This window comes from Rhamphochromis longiceps, linkage group LG12 (genome assembly GCF_057381845.1).
Source record: "Rhamphochromis longiceps isolate RC_006_pf linkage group LG12, R_longiceps_female_GT1.1, whole genome shotgun sequence".
NCBI lineage: Eukaryota > Metazoa > Chordata > Actinopteri > Cichliformes > Cichlidae > Rhamphochromis > Rhamphochromis longiceps.
In genome coordinates, this window is record NC_140568.1 from 40,169,471 (window position 1) to 40,189,548 (window position 20,078).

Consider the following 20,078-nt stretch of genomic DNA (forward strand, 5'->3'; position numbering starts at 1 on the left):
TGAATAAAAATGCTACAATTATCTATAAAAATAACAAATAACAATGTTTATTTTCATAGTAATTTTCAGGCTTACAAACTGCTTCCCAGAAAGACAAAATAAAAAAACAGTCGAAGTCGGCTGTGTGTCAGGCAGTAGCTGCACCCAGAAATGCAGCGCTCAGAAGAAAAACTAGAACTAAACTTAAAAGTATGCTGAGCTCAAACAAGGTAAAAAAAAAAAATAATGCAGATCAAAAAGAAGGAAACCAGAATTATACATTTTCTAGGGAAACACAAAACCAAGAGGAATCCAGCTCTGAGGGAGAGCATGACAAAAGGATCAGAGGAGACTCAGACAATATATTCACACACAGGATAACAAGGGAAAAGGCAGCAGGTGGAAGTATAACTGAAACTAACCAGATAAACAGATAAAGCGACAAAAGAAGCAGAACTAAACCTAAAGCACATGAGACAAGAGATCATAAGACTGGAAATACTGAAGACTGAGACCAGGGCTAAGACATATGAACTTAAGATACAGACAGAAAACAAAACAGAGAGACAAGATGAAAGGAAAAGAACTGGAATAAAAGAAGAATTAACAAAAGTGTCAGCGAAGAACAGCAATTATTTATTTTAGGAAGAGAAACCTAAAGAGGTTCTAGTAGCAACAGGAGCATTAGATTTGTGGTTGTAAACAAACTGTTAAGATTCCAACACAGAATTTAAGATCTATAACTTAGATGCAAATGGTATTAATGAAAAGTTTCAGTCTGGTTTTAAACCTCTATTCCGTGTTTTTAGTTTTACTTGACTTGACTGCTGCTTTTAACACGGTTAACCACAACATTCTTCTATCAAGATTGGAACATGATGTTGGTCTCAAAGGTACGGTTTTAACTTGGTTTAAATCCTATCTCTCAGAGAGGTCGTTCTCTGCTGCTATGGGACCTCAAGGGTCCATGCTCAGTCCCGCTCTTTTCTCTTTGTACATGTTGCCGTTGGGATTAATTTTTTAAAAATACAACATCTCCTTTCACTGTTATGCCGATGATATCCAGATTTATTCACCTTTGAAATCTGACGTGTCTGCTTCTTTGCAACATCTGTTCAACTGTTTGCATGAAGTTAAAATTTGGTTGTCACATAATTTTCTTACATTGAACGAGAATAAGACTGAAATCGAAGTCTTTGGTAGTCACACTCCGCTAGACCAGTTAGCTGATGCCCTTGGCCCTCTCGCTAGCCATCTCTCGCTCACTGTAAGAAACCTCGGAGTGTTCCTGGATGGCTCTTTTAAACTTGAGAAACAGCTCTCCACTGTGGGAAAAAACAGCTTCTGCCAGTTGCGTCAGATATCTAAAGCAAAGCCGTTCCTTCCTTTAAAGGACCTTGAAAAGATTATCCACGCATTTATCACATCCAGATTGGACGACTGTAACTCCCTCTACTTGGGCCTCCAACACTCTTCTCTTTACCGGCTTCAGTTAATTTAAAATGCAGCTGCGCACCTCTAGTGACGCACTCCTTTATTAATTATTTTTTAAAATTCAAATTCAAATTAGGATTTGTATAGACTTGTGAAAATATATCAGTTTTGGGTTAATTATTTAAACACTTGGAGTACTAGACATTTATAAAAGCAGGTATAGTACAAGGAGAAGTTCCTCTTATTTAACAGTTATCATGTCAGAGCAGAAGTTGTGAAAATATTGATTTTTTTATTTTAGATCTTTGCAAGAAACATATTATTAGAGCTTTTTTTTTTTTACACAAGGTGAACAAAAGATTTAAAACAATCTGTCAACTTTAGACAAGAGTATTACAGTACGTCATTCCATCTTAAATCTACAGCCTTCTCATTGCATGAAAATTTTATAGTACACAGTTTAAACACATAAAAAGACTGATGTGAAGTTTAAGTCTCACATATCAAATACCTTTCAATCAACTCTAAAGAAAAATAAGACATAAGATATAAAAATGGAAATAAAAATAAATACATAAATACATAAATACACACCAGATGCTCAGAGAGCACAATGATGCTACCTTGTGATGTAACTTTACATCATTAATCATTCCAATTTATGTACCTAGCACATACTTTAAGAAGGTCAAACTGGAGCGCAAATAGAGCTCCAAAATTCATCTTGGGAATCCTTAATGGGTTTTAACTCTGGCGCTGGATGTTGAAGCTTCTGTAGCGTGGGGCGGTCTCCTGACACACTTCCACCACCTGGTCGTCGTCCTGCGCTGTGCTGATGTACCAGTTGGGGCAGCGGACAGACATGAGAGAGCTGATGCTGAGCCCAGTGTCGCGTTTATAGAAGAGAAATCGCACCATGTCGCTTTCAGCGCTTATCCTTGTCAGACTGTTTTTATCCGTCACCTCCTGAGAAGAGCAAACATCCATGTCAGAGAGTTTCAGTCAACAAAATTAGGCCTGATATCAAATATTAATTCATCTACATGTGTGCAGTGTCTTATAGATTATAACAAATGGTGTGCTTTTCATGTGAGAGTCCTGAAAGAAGTTTACCTCCAGGTGGAGGGTTGGCTTGTCGTCATCCTCATGACAAGACAGATAGAGGTTTGTGCCTTTGATGCCCAGAGCGACAGGCCTGGTCTCAGCGATGGGTGTAGGGTGCGCGTAGGTCGACATGTTCAGGTGCACTGTGGAGAGAGTGATGGATACAGGGTCATTTTAATAAATCATGGCAGCGTACGTAAGCAGGAAAATGTTAGAGGCACAATTGAATCAATTTAATAAATTCAAGTTACCTATCCTTTCTACTTTATGGCATTTTAGTTCTTTTCTACTTCATGTTTCTAACAACACGGATGATGTAAAACAGATGATTCTGCATCGAGAACGATTTTCAACTATTTTCAACTATTTAAACGTCTAAGTGTCACATGTAGTTACCTTTGCGGTCATCACTGCCTCCCTGCAGCATCACTGCATGGAGCTCCATGCTGCTTTGGACCAGAACCAAGCTCCTCTTTTGGCTGTCAGTCACAGTGCACTCAATCTCACCCCTGCTGGTGAACTGAGGTGGTGGACCTGTCCTCTCTAGTATACTCTCCTCTGGGGAGGAAAAAAAAACAGACGTTCATGGTTGAATACTGTGTTGTTATGCTGTTTTAAACCAAAGGCTTTAGTTAGATCAGAGAAAAGACATAGATAATAGTATATAATATAATAGTTCAGTGTTTTTCCACTATTTAAATGAAGTCTTGTCTGTGTGATTACCTTCCAAAAAGCTCTTCAACCTGATGGGCAGCAGGTTTTCATCCTGGAAGTCTGTGCTCAGCACTGACCCTGACGTGCTGGTCATTAACCGGTTCATGGCAATGATTAGGTGGGCTACACTCTTCATTGTCACTGGATGATGTAAAACCTTCAAGTCCAGTCCCTTGGGCATCTTGAGGCTCCATTCCTCAGCCATGTAGCTCATTTTGAAGTCCATCTCTTACTGAGTTAAGATCTGCTAAAGCCCAAAAAACAGTTTCTATTATACTCACATTCATTCACTCACACATTATCTAAATATGTCTTCTACCTTTTTATCAGTTATTTTATTTATTTTTGTTTCTTATTCAACCAAAAAAACATGACATTTTTATATAATGCATTAAAGAAATATAGACATTTGCTTCACCAATTTGTGAATTTAATCTATGAATGAAACCTTAGCAAAAAACAACTACACTCTATAAAGGATCCTCCTTATAATCTGCTCCACATTAACACTGTCAACAAATTGAGTCAGCTTACCTGTTGAAACCTGTAGTTCAGTTCAGTGTCAGTGAGCTTTGTTAGCAGTTGTCTGACTGACCTGACTGGCAGGAGTTTTATACGCTCCCTCGTCTCCTCCTATTGGGGAATTTCTAGAGCCAAACAAGGAGTGGAGCTCCGGTGCTTTCAGTGATGAAATACTGGAATTACACTGACATGTTTGAAGGTCCCCTAGTATCTAGCAATAAATAAACTATAACTATCACTGAATTATGTTATTTATATTTTTAAGGGGAAAACAATGTTTTTCCTTTTTTGAAGTAGAGTTACATTGAACAGCCTGAAAACCCTCACATGCAATATTGAAAGTAGGAAGCTATACCGCTGAATCATAAAGCAGAATCAACAAGCAACAAAATACTGAGAACTGTACGTTTATATTTTTTTTAGTTACTACATTTGACTCCAGATTTATGACTTTAAAAACAAAATTTTTAAGGAGGTGATTTAAGCATACTGAAGGTAAATAAAGGTGTAAGATTGGCATCTGTAAACTCTTTGTTGGCCCTGTATTAAAACAGTATCAAAGGGTTGAGTAATATCAGCGTCTTAAAAGTATAAGCCATGTGGAGACACAGCGGGAATAACAGAAAGTACAGAAAGCCGATGAAGCGCATGGCTCGTCACATGAAACCCAACATTTACTTGTTTGAAAGCTGTTATTTTTTCTCACTTATTTGAGCACTCTGTGGGGTTTTGCTGATATTTTTTGAGGAAAGAAAATAGGAAGTGTAGTGCAACTGGTGCTATTTGTGTTAGGTATGTTACAAAGCTGATACCAAGAATTCTCAACATACAGTCAGATACAGTTTAACGTGGTTTAGTTGGGTTGTTTATTTCTCCACTTTCCTGGTGCTTCCTCTGCAGGTGAGCCAAAACCACACCCTGCTGCCACATGCTCTTAGAGCCTTTTTATTGACCGAGTGTGTCAGGCATAGTTGTCACAGTTGAAAGCTCTGAGTAATTTATCAGTGCCTGGCAGGGGAAGGGCTCCACTTAAATATACTGTTTATGATATTTACATCCTGTTGCTTCATATAAACTTTAAAAATGCTACGATCTCCAAATAAAAGTTTTCATTGTGTGACTAGTTTTGCAGCTATAATAGGCACATTTGACTCCAGATTTATGATTTTAAAAACAGAATTTTTAAGGAGATGATTTGAGCATATTGAAGGTAAATAAAGGCTATTGAAACAGTAACAAAGGGTTCAGTAATATCAGCGTTGAACAGATAATGGTTTTATGGTCCAAAGTTTGGAAGCATATAATGAGTGCTGTGAAATTCTAGCTTCATGTAGCAAATACTTTTCAAGATATAGATTTTTAAATGGTCAGCTGACCCGCTTTCAGGCTATTTTCCAGCACATTGAAATCTGGGGCAACGTGAATAACTTGAAAACAATTAAAGATAAAAGCCTGGAATTTTCACTGGTTCTTCTTACTAACAAAATGAATCGACGTGTGTGATCTGGGACAGATAACCAAAAAATAAAAATAAACAATCATACAGAGACATACAAGAACACTGTTGGAAAATCACGGTGGAAAAAAAGCAAGAAAAACAAAAACAAATCCTGACTGTGTGTCAGTACCATTAGCCAAGAAGAAGAGACTAAATTAAGCAATAAATAAATACAATTAAAGGTAGCAGTTATAGCAAATGAGCATTATGCTGCTGGTTGGCAGTTTCACTTTACTTTTTCATTTCCTTTATGATGAAATCAAAGGGAAACACACAGAGATACGACAAACTTTGGCAAACAGAGTTTGAGGATATGATCCTTGATAACCAGACATGTATCTTCCACTAAAATATATTAGATTTCATTAGAATGTTTTTTGACATAGGAAGTGAAAGGCAGTGCAGCTGACAGGTTTGCTGGTTTATATCTCGAGGATCCTGATTTTAAACCTTTTGCTCAGCTGGGGCTTTCACTCTGGAGTTTCCTCTCACAGTCCAAAGACATGCATGTTAGGTCATGTCTCACCCAGCGTGAGCTGGGATAGGCTCACTGCCATCCAATCTGCAGTTGGGTAAGGGGTTAAGGAAGGTGAATTGAAGGGGTGGGGGGTGTGAGGACATGCATGGATTTGCTGAAAACAGTTTAAATTTCACATAAAACTGTAGTTTTATCTGTTTTTGATCCTTTTATTACTCAACGCGTCCCACTGTCCTTTTTATCTCTGCTATGTTTAGTGTGAGTCTTCTTTATACTGTTTAGCATGTGCAGTTTGGCTGTTTCCCCACTTCACTGTAGAAGTTGTGTCTTACATCTCATCCCCACTGACTCAGTGTGTTTATAAGGTATAGTCCTGTCTTCTCTTTGGTCTTTTTCATAGAGTCCGTTTAGCTCGCTGTACTGCGCCTCAAACTTCTACCAGGTGGGTTTTTTTGGTTTGACTTATTGACCGTTTTCTGTTCTGTCTGTTTCCTCCTGCGCCCTAAAATTTCAGTTCTCTCTTCTGAAAACCACGCATCAGGACAGAAACAAACATTGTCTTCACAAACATTTGCAGGAAATGGGATGATGCAGTTCAGTTGTCTTACGTTGTTTGTGTCTTTGGCCTTTCATTTGGCTGCTGAATCAGCTTTCTTGCCTCTTTCTGCCTTCATTCTTTCTAATTTTTAAAATTTCTTTTCTTTTAAAAAATGTGTTAACAGCTGGAGTGATTATTTTGAATATATTTGTTATTTCTGATAACAGTATAAACTAAAACGTGCACACATATTTTAGAATACAGTGTTATGCGAGTATGTGAATTAATTCTAAACCAAAACCAGTCATTTATTATCCTGTGAATTAAATCCTATATTTAAAGAAAGAAAAAATGTGAATGTTGTGTTATGTATAAGCCTCTACACTAATACTTAGTGGATATTACCACTGTGTGGCTGTCACTGCAGCCCATCACACACTCCCCCTCTTGTCTCACTGGGACTGCGAGAGAGACAGTCTGCAGTGCATTTATGCTTGTTGGGAATGTGGTTGATGGTGAATCGGAATTGCTGGATCGCAAGGTACCATCGCGTGATCCTTCCGTTTGTGTCCTTCATCTTCTCTATCCATTGTGGTTTGTTTCCAATACGAACTTCTGTCCCAGAAGATAATACCTAAAGGAGTCCAGGGCCCATTTTAATGGCCAGTGCCTCCTTCTCGATGGTTGAGTATCGTACTTCCCTCAGAAACAGCTTGCGGCTGATGAAGGCCACTGGATGACGTTCTCCAAGCGGTCCCTGTAACAGAACAGCTCACAAACTTCTCTCGGAGGCTTCGTCTGAAGAGTGAAATGTCTCTCAAAATCAGGGCTGTGCAAGACTGGGCTCTGTGTTTAGACTGTTCCTCCCTGTTCTATGCAAGGCCACCTGGATTGACTGGAAGACTGTTTACTTAGCCTGGCAGGGCGAAGGACACTGTCTCAGCTGAACTCTGGACATATATACACACACACACACAGAGACATATATATATACACATGCTGATGTACACTCATCCCCCCTCCCCCTCCAAACGCCTTCGACGCTTATTCCCTTCCGATGCTGACGGTGGATCAAGGAGACCAGCGCTTATGCTGCAGGCCCGGATGCACTGTCTACATTGGCTGTCTGTCACCCGTTACCCAACCCTGTTGCTTGTCATGTGTTTCTTTGGAGTATTAAGAGGTTTTTTTTTGCCTATCTACCCCCCCCACTTCCCCTGCCGGTGGCAAACGCCCTCAGACATCGATGAGTTGGTGGTTCTTTGTGTCTGGGGATGGGCGTCCAGGTACCCACCAGCTCACTCCTTGGTGGCTGCTTGTCGGGGCCTGGAGCCTGGGGCTTGCTCGGGCCACTTTGGGGGTGCGGTGCCCTCGGCCTCTCGGCCTGGGGCTCGGTCACTCAGGCACAGCTGGCTGCCGGTGGAGCTCACGGGCGCGTCACTGCAACCCCCCCTGGCTTCTGCTCCACGGCTGCTGAGTGAGCCCTCATCTGGGACTCTCCTCAGCTCTTTCTGGGACAGTGGCGCGGCTGCCCCTCTGTTGGTCTTCCTTGGTCTGTTGTGTTCTGGGGGCCTCTGGATGTCTGGAGTTTTGATCTCCTCCATACCTGCTTCATGCCCTGGAGGACGGGGCTGTGGCCCCCCCACACCCTCTAGCAGATCATTACATGAAGGAACCTTTTAAAAACAAGCGCGTCCATGCTCACAGGTGTACACACAGGTGATCACACACACAAACTACACCCCTTTTGGCTCCTACCTCAAAGCACACTGTGCGCTGTCGATCTTACGTGCTGCACAATAATGTTTAATATTTAGTATTTACTGTCATATTCCCATAGATCCTCATGATGTTGTTTATTGTATTACTCTCGTTTTCTTCTGCTTGTTTTCTTTTTTCTTTCTCAACAGGTGATCCGGGTGATTGATATATGTTTTTTTTTTTGTCTGCTTATTTAGTTGGTTTTTTGTTTTCCCTCTTCTCCGCTGTTTTTCCCCCTCTTCCTTTCTCCCTTTTCTTTTCCTCATTCAAGTCTGTCCCGTATCTAGCAAGTGAAAATAAAAAATAAATAAAATAAACAACAAAAGGTGAATCAAATAGACCATTACGGCAAGGATGGTCAATTTGGTAAAGTAAATCTTATCTTATTCAGAGATTGTCGTAGGTCCTGAAAAGCCTCCTCCATCCAGTGGATCCTATTGGGACTTCAGGAACCAGTCAGAGCTGTCAGAGCTGCCCCGGCAGAGTAATGATGGATAAACCGGTGACAGAATCCTGCCATACCCAAAAATGATCTCAGCTGTTTTCTGGTCTCTTGCAAGGGACAGGATTCTATGGCGGTGACTTTATTGACTTGAGGTTTTCTCACTCCATTTTCAATCACAAACCCAAGGTACTCAGTTTCAGCCTTGGCAATGTTACACTTAGCTGGATTTACAGGCGATGCTGCAGACTGAAGACGCGCCAATACCTTCTCCAGGTGTTGCAGGCGTTCTTCCCAGGTAGAACTGAAAATGACTATGTCATCAAAGTAGGCAGCAGCAAAATCAGACATGTCAGACAGACCAAGACCGGATATTTCAAGAAAGATGGACATTGCAGTTTGGTGAAAGTGCGAGCTGCCTTATGTGTAACTTGCCATACTGAAGGAATATAATCAATGACAGGAAAAAACTAGCTGAGCAGCTACCAAAAGGAAGAAACAAGAACTTTTCCACAAAGCCATTAAGGACACTGATGCTGCTGTTGATGGAAGTTATGCAGTTAGTGAATCAATCGCCAAAGCAGGAAAGCCATTCACCCAAGGGCAATTTCCGAAAGACTGCATGTTATTAGTTGTTGATGTTCCTGATGTCCAAAAAAAGAGGTTGTTCAACAGCATTGCTGTGTTGGTAAACACTATAAGCCTCTGTGGCAGAGTAGTTTAAAAAACATGACATTTTCAGAAATTTTTTATTTTTTTTTTTAAATTTTGCTATTTGATCACTAGATTGGCCCTCCAGCCACTCTAAGCTGTGAAATGTATTAAAATATAGTAAAAAGTGCAAAATCTATGCAATCCTTTACATTTTCCACAGCATTTCCAATGAGTCGGACTGGAATGTTTGCTCTGCTGATTCTGGCCCCTGGGCCTTATGTTTGACACCCTTGGTGTAGGGTATTGTTAAATTAACTCCTAGACAACATGTAAAGTATTTAGACTGCTGGTAATTTATTATCAGTGATAATTCAAACTACATAGGGCAACAGGTGTGTTTACACATGTTGTTACATTTTCCAACACAAACTCCTTTTTTGGTCACAGACTCTTCCTGAGCACACCAGATATAGCCAGTTGAGTTTGACTGCAACACAGGGTTAGATTGCATCACAGTGAAACTGCAATCATCCGGAAATCTCTCTTGGCACACTACGGCTAATGACAATACGATGAGGTTGGCCCCGTAGCTATCATTACTCCTCTCCTTTCTCCACCTTCTAATAGCAGGTCTAGGTGATGTATCAGACCTGATACTGTTTCTATTATACAAGATCACATTATTCCCTTAGGCTATTTTCACAATTAAAATCCCTGGTGTTGACACAGCCAGTAGCTTTGGAATTTTTTCGGTTTGAAATTCAATCCGCCTTCTACTTCCTTCACAACTGATTCATATCATTCTTATATAATACACCATGCTCTAGCAATAACAAATAATGGACAGTACAGACAAGTGTGTAATCCATGCTTCAGTATCAGATTCAGCTGATAATCTTTTGTATTAGACAACTTCTGAGAATCATCAACAAGGAAGGAGGAAAGAAAAAGATATAAGCAACTTCCAGTAAAATCTAGTCTACAGCCACTGTACGTAATCTACTTAAATAGTGTTCGAGGTGACACAGCTCCAACTACTTTATTAATGTATTTCAATTGTAGCAATACCAAGTAATGTTGCAAAAATGACAATATAAAATTAAAAAAAATGTCCTATCAGTGTTTATGCAAATGAATCAAGTTTAAAACAAAAGAAGCTTTTCCAAAGTGACTGCATCTTCATTAGAATTGACAACATCAGACTTTAGTTGTAAGACGCTCTTGGGCTCTTTTTAATGCTCCAACAAATTTAACCTCAATTTCTTGACTTTAAGTTTTCACACAGGAATTAAAAGTAGGTTGACTCATTCATCAGCTGAAACCTTTCTTCATCGCTGCCTTTCCAAAGCCTTACCCTAAGGGAAATTTTTCTCCCACTACCAGTGCAACAGGAAACATCAGATAATCATTAAAATGAAGTGCTTGTGTACAACAGATGACTGGTGAACTACACGGAAGAGGCAAATTTCAAGCCTCAACAGGCTCACCACAAAGCAATTAGCCTCCTAGGAAACTTAAGAATACCAGAACAAAACCCGAGTGGATGATTTGACCTAACAAGGTTACGTTTAAAAGACATTAGACACCAATTCAGTATAGTTTCAGTGTAATTCTATTGGTCATTTAAAAAAAAGGGAAAATGTATGCTTTCATCAATACCGGTTAGCCACAACATTAAAAGCTCTGACCTGAAAATATCACTGATCATCTTGAAGAACAATCATTATAAAATAAATACTAATAAATGCTGGAGTATTATATGAGATTAGCAATATAGGACACTTCATTTGAGTTTCCATATATTCATGCATTTAGAAGTGGAACAACAAACAGTGTTTTTGGAGAATAAGTGACTCAGATTTTATGTTCAAGTAGCTGCACAAAAAAGGTGAGCTCTGTGTGTGTGTGTGTGCCTGTTTAGACATCTTTGTGGGGACCATAAATTGGAACGTTACTATACTTGTGGGGACCAACAGTCACTTATGAGGACAAAAGTGCCTGTCCCCACGAGCTTGAAGGCATTTTTAAACTGAAAATTTGGTTTTAGTGTCAGGGTTCCAATTATGTTATGGTCAATTAGATGTCCTCACTAAGATAGCAAAACGAGAATGTGTGTGTGTGTGTGTGCACGCACCATAGCCTGGGTGAATCAGGTGTGTATGGGTACATCCAAAGCGAACAGCATCCATCAAAGGGGAACGTTTTGGCATGTGGTGAGACACTGAAGTGACGCGGCTACAAGCAATAAACAGCGAACTGGGGAGAACCAGTTTTTTCCAGCTGAACACTTGAATAAAGTTGGGAGTGAGAGGGAACAGTAGGCCACTCTGTATAAATTAATAACCTCCTGACAGCCTGGTGTGTGTCTTTCTGTCTCATTTTGTTTCTCTACAGATTGATCACCATGGGGGCAATTGCAGGGGTGTCACACAAAAGGCTAAGAAACACAATCAAGGATTGTGTAGTTAAATGTATTTACATTGGCATAAAGTGGAGTTTCACTCATGTAAAATGATTAATTATTAAAGTAAATCTTTGTTTTTACATTTTTTTAGTTGCATTTTACTCTAACCAAAGTCTAACTTTGTTTGTGATGGAAAAGAATGATTTTTTGAGCGTTATTGTGGCTTCAACGAATGATCATTTAATTTCTTTCCAAGTCAGAAGAAAAAAACATGGTGACCAATACCACAAAGGGCTCTTTGGTTTTATTCTTCTCCTTGCGTTTCTACTCTTCCCCATTTATCACATCTACAGATGCAGATGTGATCAATCCAGACTTGTGCTTCTGAAAACTCTGAAAACTAGTTGGAATTATTGTAAAAATTATGCACCATATCCTAACCATTTAAATCCAACCATTCAAAACCAAGTGTATCATTTTTGAAATGCAGGTTTTTAAGACTTCTACATCATCAGTTTGATTTCTTCCCCCTGAAAAAATTAAATAAAAAAAATGCACAATGCATTTTAAATAATAAATGCCTGATGTAGTAAATACGATACAAATGTGAACTTCTTTATGCAATTTCAGATTTATTTATTTTTTGTATTAGATCAAAAGGTTCCAAAAATAGAATTTTCTTCCAATTGTTTCATGGTTCATGGCTAATAACTAATATTCAACATTGCTATCAATACATTTTTCAAAAAATGCCTCTCTGTGCAAAATGGGTTTAAAAACATAAACAACTGTGGGATACTGTTTGTCCGTGATTTGAACCGCGGGACAAATTGTGGCAGGATCAGCCTGATATTATTTGTATCCCGCTGTAACTTTACTGTATAAAGAGCAAACATCTCCAAAATGTCAGGAGTAGTTAGCCAAGAAGTGTTTGTGAACTAAAAATCAAGAATGTGGGATTCTGTTTGTTATTTGGAGAGCCCAGCGCTGCTCCCGACGAAGGGAAAACCAATTCTGCAGGGGAGACCTGCCTTGACACTTGTGCAGGTGAAGCCAAAGGGAAGATAAGCTTCACCATATTTTCTTGTCTTTGGCTTAGAATGAAGTTGGTTTGGAAACATATTTGGCGATGCTTCATATCCTGCTTTGCGTTTGCGTGCGAGCCCCGTCAAAAACCTGTCAATTATGCTAGCAGTGTCCAAGTATTCATTTTCTTTTTTTCTTTTTTTTCCCCCCATACTGCGCCCCTCCTGCAATGGCTCTGCGCGCCCCCCCCCCAGGGGGCGGGCCCTACACTTTGGGAACCTCTGAGCTAGAGGAATATGTTTTTGATTGCTGAGGCAATGTTTTGTTTTTATCAAAAACAAGAAGTAAAATCTGTGAGTCAGTGGTGAAAAATTAGATTTGCATTAAATATATTTATAGCTTTAAACAGTATAGAGGACTAAAAAGCGTAGTATTGTATGTGTCCATTATTGGGAAAAAAACATGTCAGATCAGCCCCAGAAACAAAACAAGGCAATCACAAAGCTGTAGAGAAATATATCTCAGGTTTATTAATAACTTTCTTCATTTTCAAAACTCATTAAGACAGAAATTATAAAACAGTATTTACACCTTGTGTCTATTTATATTTAAGTTAAAGCATGCCAGAGAGAATGAAGGACAATCAGTATTTTTTCCCAAATGCCAGTCGCTCCATTCGCTCTGTTCCCAAATTTAACTCGAGACAAAAAAAAAAAAAATTTATTACCACAATCACTAACAGTGTTCTGAGGTACAAAAAAAGAAAACACCCCCCCCCCCCCCCCCCCTTATATAGGCACTGACAAACACATTCACGTGCACCATAATAAACCCAAACCCAGAACAATTTAAAGCAGGGGTTGTGGGATGGGGGGCCACTCAAACATGAACATGGAAAAAAATACAGTCCTTTGAAATAGGAGTGTGTGTTTGCGTGTGTCTCTGTGGTGTTTAAGTAAAAAAAACAAGGAAGAAAAAGGAAAAACAGGAATGAACACACAAAAAAGTACAGTCATTAAAAAGTAGTGAAGCCAACACAGCAGTGAGAAAGTCCTTTAGCTTCTGTGTGGACAGGGGAGTGAAATTATTGCAGTCACTTGATGAAGTCAGTGATAATATGATTATGAAATTTGGGTTACCAGCAGCATAGTGACACAACTGTGTGTTGTGTGCTGCTTCTGTTTTTAGACCACAAAAACCATGGAGTCTTTGAATCTTTGTCACTTGCAAAATTCTTACTTTTTGCCTAAAAGACAAGAAATACAAACATTTCTTGGAAACGGAGTAAAACATGAGCACATGAAGCTAATGCAGATTCAAAAGTAGAACTAGTGTTTACTCACTGGGGCTTGTCATTAAAGCATTGGAGAGGCTGCTGGTTTTCTTTCAATATTTGATTTAAATTGGTGTCAACTAACCTGAATAATTAAATAGATGACTTCAGTTACCATTTATTGACAATCCTTCCCATTAGCGTTATCTAGTGGCATTTTAAGTGTGAAAAAGAGATGAAAAATCTCATTCAAGCAGCACTTTTTTTCCTTCTAAATATATTTCCATGTGCTCAAATACATTCACAGCCTGCTTGAAATGCATTTCCCCAAAACTGTTTAGCTGCAATATTTGCACAGAAGATGCCAGCCAACAGCCACAGCCTCTTTATAAGCAGCATCAGTGCTGTACTTTAGTCTTTGGTAGGCAGTAACATGCAATTAAACCTGCCAAATAAATGATTCAAATATACAAGTCACACTCACAAAGCACCTGGTTTGGTGCAAAAAGTTGTAGGTTTGCCAACTGAGACATAAAATGCATCATCTAACATTGAAATGTTAGAGGATCACTTTTGTATTTGGTGAAAGAAATAAAATAATAATAATTTGTGAAACAACATTAAGTCAACTACATGTAACTACGTCAAAAATGTTTATTTTCTAAAGACACTAAAATTCTAATCATGTGTTGCACTTGCTGAAGTTTTGGAAATTTACTGACCTCTCTGGCCTTTCCCACCACTGCTGAAACTCACTTTCATTGACATCTCACTTCAACAAGATAGGAAATTCCACAATAACGGAAATGCTTTTGGTTTCAGATTTCCTCATCCAGAAAACAAGTAGTAGTAGATGTAGTAATACTAATTTCTTCAAATTTCAAAATCATTTTTGCTGCTGGGTGTTATGTTAATGCTCCCGATCTCAAAAACCGCAACAATAAAAGGAAAAATAAATTTTTTTAACACCAGCTTGTGATCATCTTTCCTTTCGCTTGCTTCGTATCATACTCCTGGTGTCCTGCATATCCCAGAAGACTTGGTCACATCTTTTAGAGCAAAGCTGGAAACTTGTTGCTTGTAAAAAAAATCTTTGCTACTCAAAGATGACAGAAAAAGTAAAGGCGGTGCAACCATAAACTTTATATCATCTTCATCTTCAATGAAGTTGTGCATTTATTTTTACTGTTGACAACTGGAGGAACTGCGAGCCCAAGGACTGCCAACCTGTTTATCAAAAGACAGCCATGAGCTAATGCATTCACAATTTTATTCTAATTGGGACCTTGTTTTACTAAACAAACATCAAATTATACTAAATAAAAAACTTGCAATTCAGACTGCAAACTCAAAAGGAACCTTTTTGCTGTGGTCTTAAAGTAGATTTATTTCCTCATAAACTTTTATATAATTATATTTTCTTTGCAACCAGAGAAGTCACCCCTGCTGGCCATTAGAAAGAACACAGGATTAAGGCACTTCCACATTGGGCTTATGTTTCAAACCTAAAGGCTATGACCATCTTTTAAGTATAGCCTAATAAAAAGTACCAAAAAGTGAACATCTGTTACATGTAGTTGTTAGTGTGTAAATAAAATTCTACAACGGGTGTCTTAAAAGCAGCAGAGTATCACAAAATAAAGAAATACCCACGAAACACGGTTGTGCTCCTGTTAGAGTTCAGGGAAAGAAAAATCCACCAGAAAACAGATTTTCAGATTCTTCTTTAAGACGTTGTCTGAGCGTACAGTAAAATATAACTGGTAAAATATAACCAAAAAACACACAAACAAACAAAAAAACCGGACAGAATGTGGCTAATGTTGCATTTGGAGACACAAATACAAAAACTATGTTAGAGTGACCCCCTTTTCCTACATTAAAAACAAAAAGCAAACCCAAACATAATCACTGAATGGAAAGAAACATTTTAACATGTAAAATCTCCCAAAACGGTGAAATAAAATTGCATTTTCTCCCCTTCAAATCAACAGGAATATATACACGCATACACAGACATTAAACTCAATAAATAAACTCTCAGATTTCTTAAAGTATTTTCCAGTCAGGAGGTGATCAAGCTTCTCACTTTTGGTTTCTGCTCCCAACAAGTCAGATGATGGCCAGCTTTGGTCTCGTACACACAAACTCACGCACAGACACAGACTACCCATCGTCTTTAGAAACAAAACAAAACCAAAAAAACCAAAAAAAAGTAGGAAAGGATTCTTTGCTCTCGAACGCCTTCGTCTCTGCAACCCATCTAGAAACTCCACGTCTGTCCTCAGAGGAACAGAATTAAAGGTGACACAGATATGGCATTTGGAGAGCAGGGCAGCCACAGTTAACGTACCCTACATATTTAATTTAACACATTCAAAATATTCATGTTGATTGTCTTGTTCACAATACAGACTGGTGGTCTATCAGCGGCAAATCTCTTAACAACTCTGGGATAAAGGCTCTGGGCTACCAGCTGTTTCTATGCAGGAAACAAGGAAGAGAAAATATATCTCTATAGATAGAAATCCACCCCATCCCCATCCTCATTTAACCACAATATCCCCCCAATAAATATCTCACTATAAATTTCTATGGTACACGTATTACTTTGTGTGAACTCCGCAGACATGCTCGGGTTGTCTTTGTCCTCTAGCTGTATGGAGGAGGGGGATGCAGGTTGCTACACATGCGGCGATGGGCTGGTTTGGGGCTTTCGACCACACTTGCTTTTACGTACATCCGGAAATGAGGAGGAGGGCGGAGTCTCCCTGAGTCTCTGATTAGGGACAGTGATTTAGAAGCAACGCACACTCTTTCTCACACACACTACACCACACACACTTAAATAATCGGTAACACCTCTGAACGAGAAATGGAGGAGCTTTCTGGTCCAGACAAACAGGTCCTTCAGATCAAGAGGCATGTGCAAACACTGACGCGATACTAGTTCCATCGATCGGTAGAGGTGTGGAGACTTTGGTATGTGTGTGTACACCGATGAGCCCAAACATTATGGCCGTAAATATCCTGTTCATCCTTTAAGCACAGTCAAAATGTTTTGGCTCATCAGTGTGTGTTTGCTCTGTGTGTGTGCGCGATTGTGTGTGTGTGTGTTTAATCTTTGCATATTTACACAGTATGAACGTGGCTTGACTCTTTGGGCCTCATCAGCTTGTGCCTGCATTCCCACTCACACAAACACGCACACTCACACACAATCCTCCCCTCCTCGGCATACAACCGGGCGTAGTAGTGCACGTGGGCCAATGTAGGAGTATGGAGGGCTGGTACCAGTGGAGGCTGTCAGATTCTGTTCTCCACCTGGCTGTGGTGGTTGCCTGTGTGTGGCGAGTTCTGCTCATTGAGGAGGAGAAGCGTCGTCTCGTCCGGGCCGTTCTCCGTAGGGGTGGAGTCTGCTCCCAGGTCCGTAATGGTGGTGTTACCGATGGTGGTGGGAGGCGTCTGATCCATACGAATAGTGTTGTGGCTGCTCTCGGGGGACTGCGGCGTGCTGTCCAGGCGAGATGCCATCAGGCCGTTCTGGTACTGAGCTCGTGTGATCTGAAAAAATGAGGGATAATGAGAATAGTTATCATTCTTAATATGTTAGCAAAGATCTGCACAGTTGTATTTCTATCAGTTACTGAGTAGGGCAGCACGGTGGCACGGTGGTTAGCACTGTTGCCGCACAGCAAGAAGGTCCTGAGTTCAATTCCACCATCAGGCCGGGGTCTTTCTGTGTGGAGTTTGCATGTTCTCCCCGTGTTTGCGTGGGTTCTCTCCGGGTACTCCGGCTTCCTCCCACCGTCCAAAGACATGCAACTTGTGGGGATAGGTTAATTGGATAATCCAAATTGCCACTAGGTGTGAATGTGCGAGTGAATGTGAGTGTGAATGGTTGTCTGTCCCTGTGTGTTGGCCCTGCGACAGACTGGCGACCTGTCCAGGGTGTACCCTGCCTCTCGCCCTATGACAGCTGGGATAGGCTCCAGCGCCCCCCGCGACCCTGAAAAGGATAAGCGGAAGCGAATGGATGGATGGATGGATGGACAGTTACTGAGTACTTTTAAAACTGCATGCCAACAGAACTTTTCAGAACTGTATGTCCTGGAAATTTCAATTTTAAAGACCAAAGGTGTGCCTGCATTTTAAACAGAATTTCTGTCTGACTTTACGAGAAATTGGATAACGTCACTGTGATGTCTAACTGGATCAATGTAAGGATAGTGCACGTAACTGTGTGATTTGTCCAGGAAACTCTGTACTTCTTTACTGACAAAGAGGCTAAAGTGAATCATTCCCTTTGTTTGCTGCGTGTGATGAAAAGTTTTTTCCTGACGCTGCAAGGAAATGTATGTTTCTGGTCAGTCCATCTGTTAGACTTTTTCCCTATCACTATATTGATTGTGGGACATCACCACAGCACTGCCATCGTTCACCACACTTGCTGGAGTCTTCTGCAAAGAAAGCTGCACTCTCAAATCCATCTGTATCAACTGGGAATCTCTGAACTCCATTGAAATGCTGGTAAAGACCCACACAATCAGGCATTTGTGTCGGTTGCACCAGGTAATCAGAACTGAGAGGAGCATGAGAAGTAAAAGTAGTAAAAAACGACACCAAAGACACCATTCCAGCAGCTGTGATGTCACTTCTTGCATGCACATCTGTTTGTGAAGGCAATAATGGCGAGTGTAAATCAAGTGCAATGCTTCGCTGATAGGTCAAAGCCTTATTTTTATTTTAAATGCCACCTGATATAAAAATCAGAACTATTTTTAGCACTTGTTCCCAGAGCTCCTATACTTTTGAGAACTTCATAGACCCATGTCTACATATTGTAGCTGTTTACCGTCACCAGTGTCACAAATCTCCAGAAAAACTGGTAACATAAGCTCATTTCATTCACTGTATTGGTGTAGGTCCTTTAGCTTGGTCTGTTCTGCAGAGAAGAAAATATTTATGATATATTTCTTTGCAGTGATGCGAAACCAACCGTTAAAAGTGTCCACTGCGGTTACGGTCTTTGCTTCTAATATATGATTTTGATGCATTTCTTCCTCTTCAACCCCTTTTCCCGTTCAGCAAGCTTTTCACCCAGTAAGAATGATAACAATTCATAGTCTAAGGAGCTTGGAAAGAAAATCGCCTGGAATTCTTTAAGTTGCTTGAAAACGTTTCACCTCTCATCCGAGAAGCTTCTTCAGTTCTAGGGTCAAATGGTGGAGAGTCCCAGATTTAAGCTCTGTGGGAGTGACCCACCGAGAGATACAATGGACCCCCTAATGATCCTCTAACTAATCACATGAGCCAAGGTGTGAAAATGGGCGTGGGTCACAATCAGCCAGGGTTTCAGGTGAGCTCATTGTGAAAACTGGCCCCACCCCATCACGTGATTTCCTGAGGTCAGATGGTCCAGGATGTGAGTGGGCGTTAAGGTGTCTGGGAAGGGATCTCAAAACTGGATCATAGATGGCAGACAGTTGGTGTCGTAAACCCCCGCCTCTGTTCAAAGATGGTCGCTCACAGTGGACATAAATGGCTTCTTTCACTCCTCTTTCAAACCATCTGTCTTCTCTGTCCAAAATGTGAACACTGGCATCCTCGAAAGAGTGACCTTTGTCCTTTAGATGCAGATGGACTGCCGAGTCTTGTCCCGTGGAGGTGGCTCTTCTATGTTGTGCCATACGTTTATGAAGTGGCTGTTTGGTCTCTCCAATGTAGAGGTCTGGGCATTCCTCACTGCACTGTACAGCATACACCACATTGTTAAGTTTGTGTTTAAGAGTTTTGGGACTCTCCACCATTTGACCCTAGAACTGAAGAAGCTTCTCGGATGAGAGGTGAAACGTCTTCAAGCAACTCAAAGAAGTCCACACGCTTTGCTTTCCAAGCTCCTTAGATTACGATGACCCGGATGACTGAGAACCTTCACAGAGATAAATATTCATAGCACCATCATGTTCTGAAGCTACTGCATTGGTTGAATGACCACTATTTAGATAGCCAAAGATAGTAACCAACACAGGACCATAAATCCTGCATGAACTTTGGAAAGGCTTGTTCAAACCCACTCCACCCACTCCCCATGAACTGGTTAAAAAGTTAAAAATGGAATTCTAAAACATAATTTAGACTCTGGTCCTTATGGCGGAAAGACTTCCCCTAAAGGTTTCTAGTCCCTGGAGAAAGATTATGTGGTGACAAAAGGCCTTGATTGTTAATTTGGAGGTAAGAAAAAAAAAAAA

General features: G+C 40.2%; 2 protein-coding genes across 4 annotated transcripts in view; both read right to left on the reverse strand.

The window, feature by feature from the left end:
- Positions 1-1,706: 1,706 nt before the first annotated feature.
- Positions 1,707-3,806, reverse strand: LOC146657954 (interleukin-1 beta-like). 2 transcript variants are annotated; one of them, XM_085426334.1, is made up of 5 exons: positions 3,766-3,801; positions 3,241-3,475; positions 2,914-3,075; positions 2,527-2,660; positions 1,707-2,379 (listed from the first exon to the last, which is right to left on the reverse strand). In XM_085426334.1, the coding sequence occupies exons 2-5, from the start codon at positions 3,455-3,457 to the stop codon at positions 2,158-2,160; spliced, it is 735 nt and encodes a 244-aa protein (XP_085282460.1). In that variant the 5' UTR covers positions 3,458-3,475; positions 3,766-3,801; the 3' UTR covers positions 1,707-2,157. The 2 variants fall into 2 exon arrangements, with proteins under 2 accessions (XP_085282460.1, XP_085282459.1); XM_085426333.1 differs by having other exon boundaries at positions 1,708-2,379; positions 3,241-3,478; positions 3,766-3,806.
- Positions 3,807-14,413: 10,607 nt separating this feature from the next.
- Positions 14,414-20,078, reverse strand: part of cnnm4b (cyclin and CBS domain divalent metal cation transport mediator 4b) — a 49,244-nt gene continuing 43,579 nt past the window's right edge. For both annotated transcript variants that reach the window (XM_085426336.1, XM_085426335.1), the window contains one exon: positions 14,414-17,391. In XM_085426336.1, coding sequence (XP_085282462.1) covers positions 17,134-17,391 — 258 coding nt within the window. In that variant the 3' untranslated portion in view covers positions 14,414-17,133. The remainder of the gene's footprint in view (positions 17,392-20,078) is intronic.

Bases quoted from the DNA above. Each gene is read 5' to 3' on its own strand.
- LOC146657954 (XM_085426334.1), bottom strand. From the start codon at position 3,457: ATGGACTTCAAAATGAGCTACATGGCTGAGGAATGGAGCCTCAAGATG. The intron at 3,076-3,240 runs GTAATCACACAG...TTTCCTCCCCAG, and splicing joins GTTGAAGAGCTTTTTGGAAG to AGGAGAGTATACTAGAGAGG. The intron at 2,661-2,913 runs GTAACTACATGT...CTCTCTCCACAG, and splicing joins AGGCAGTGATGACCGCAAAG to TGCACCTGAACATGTCGACC.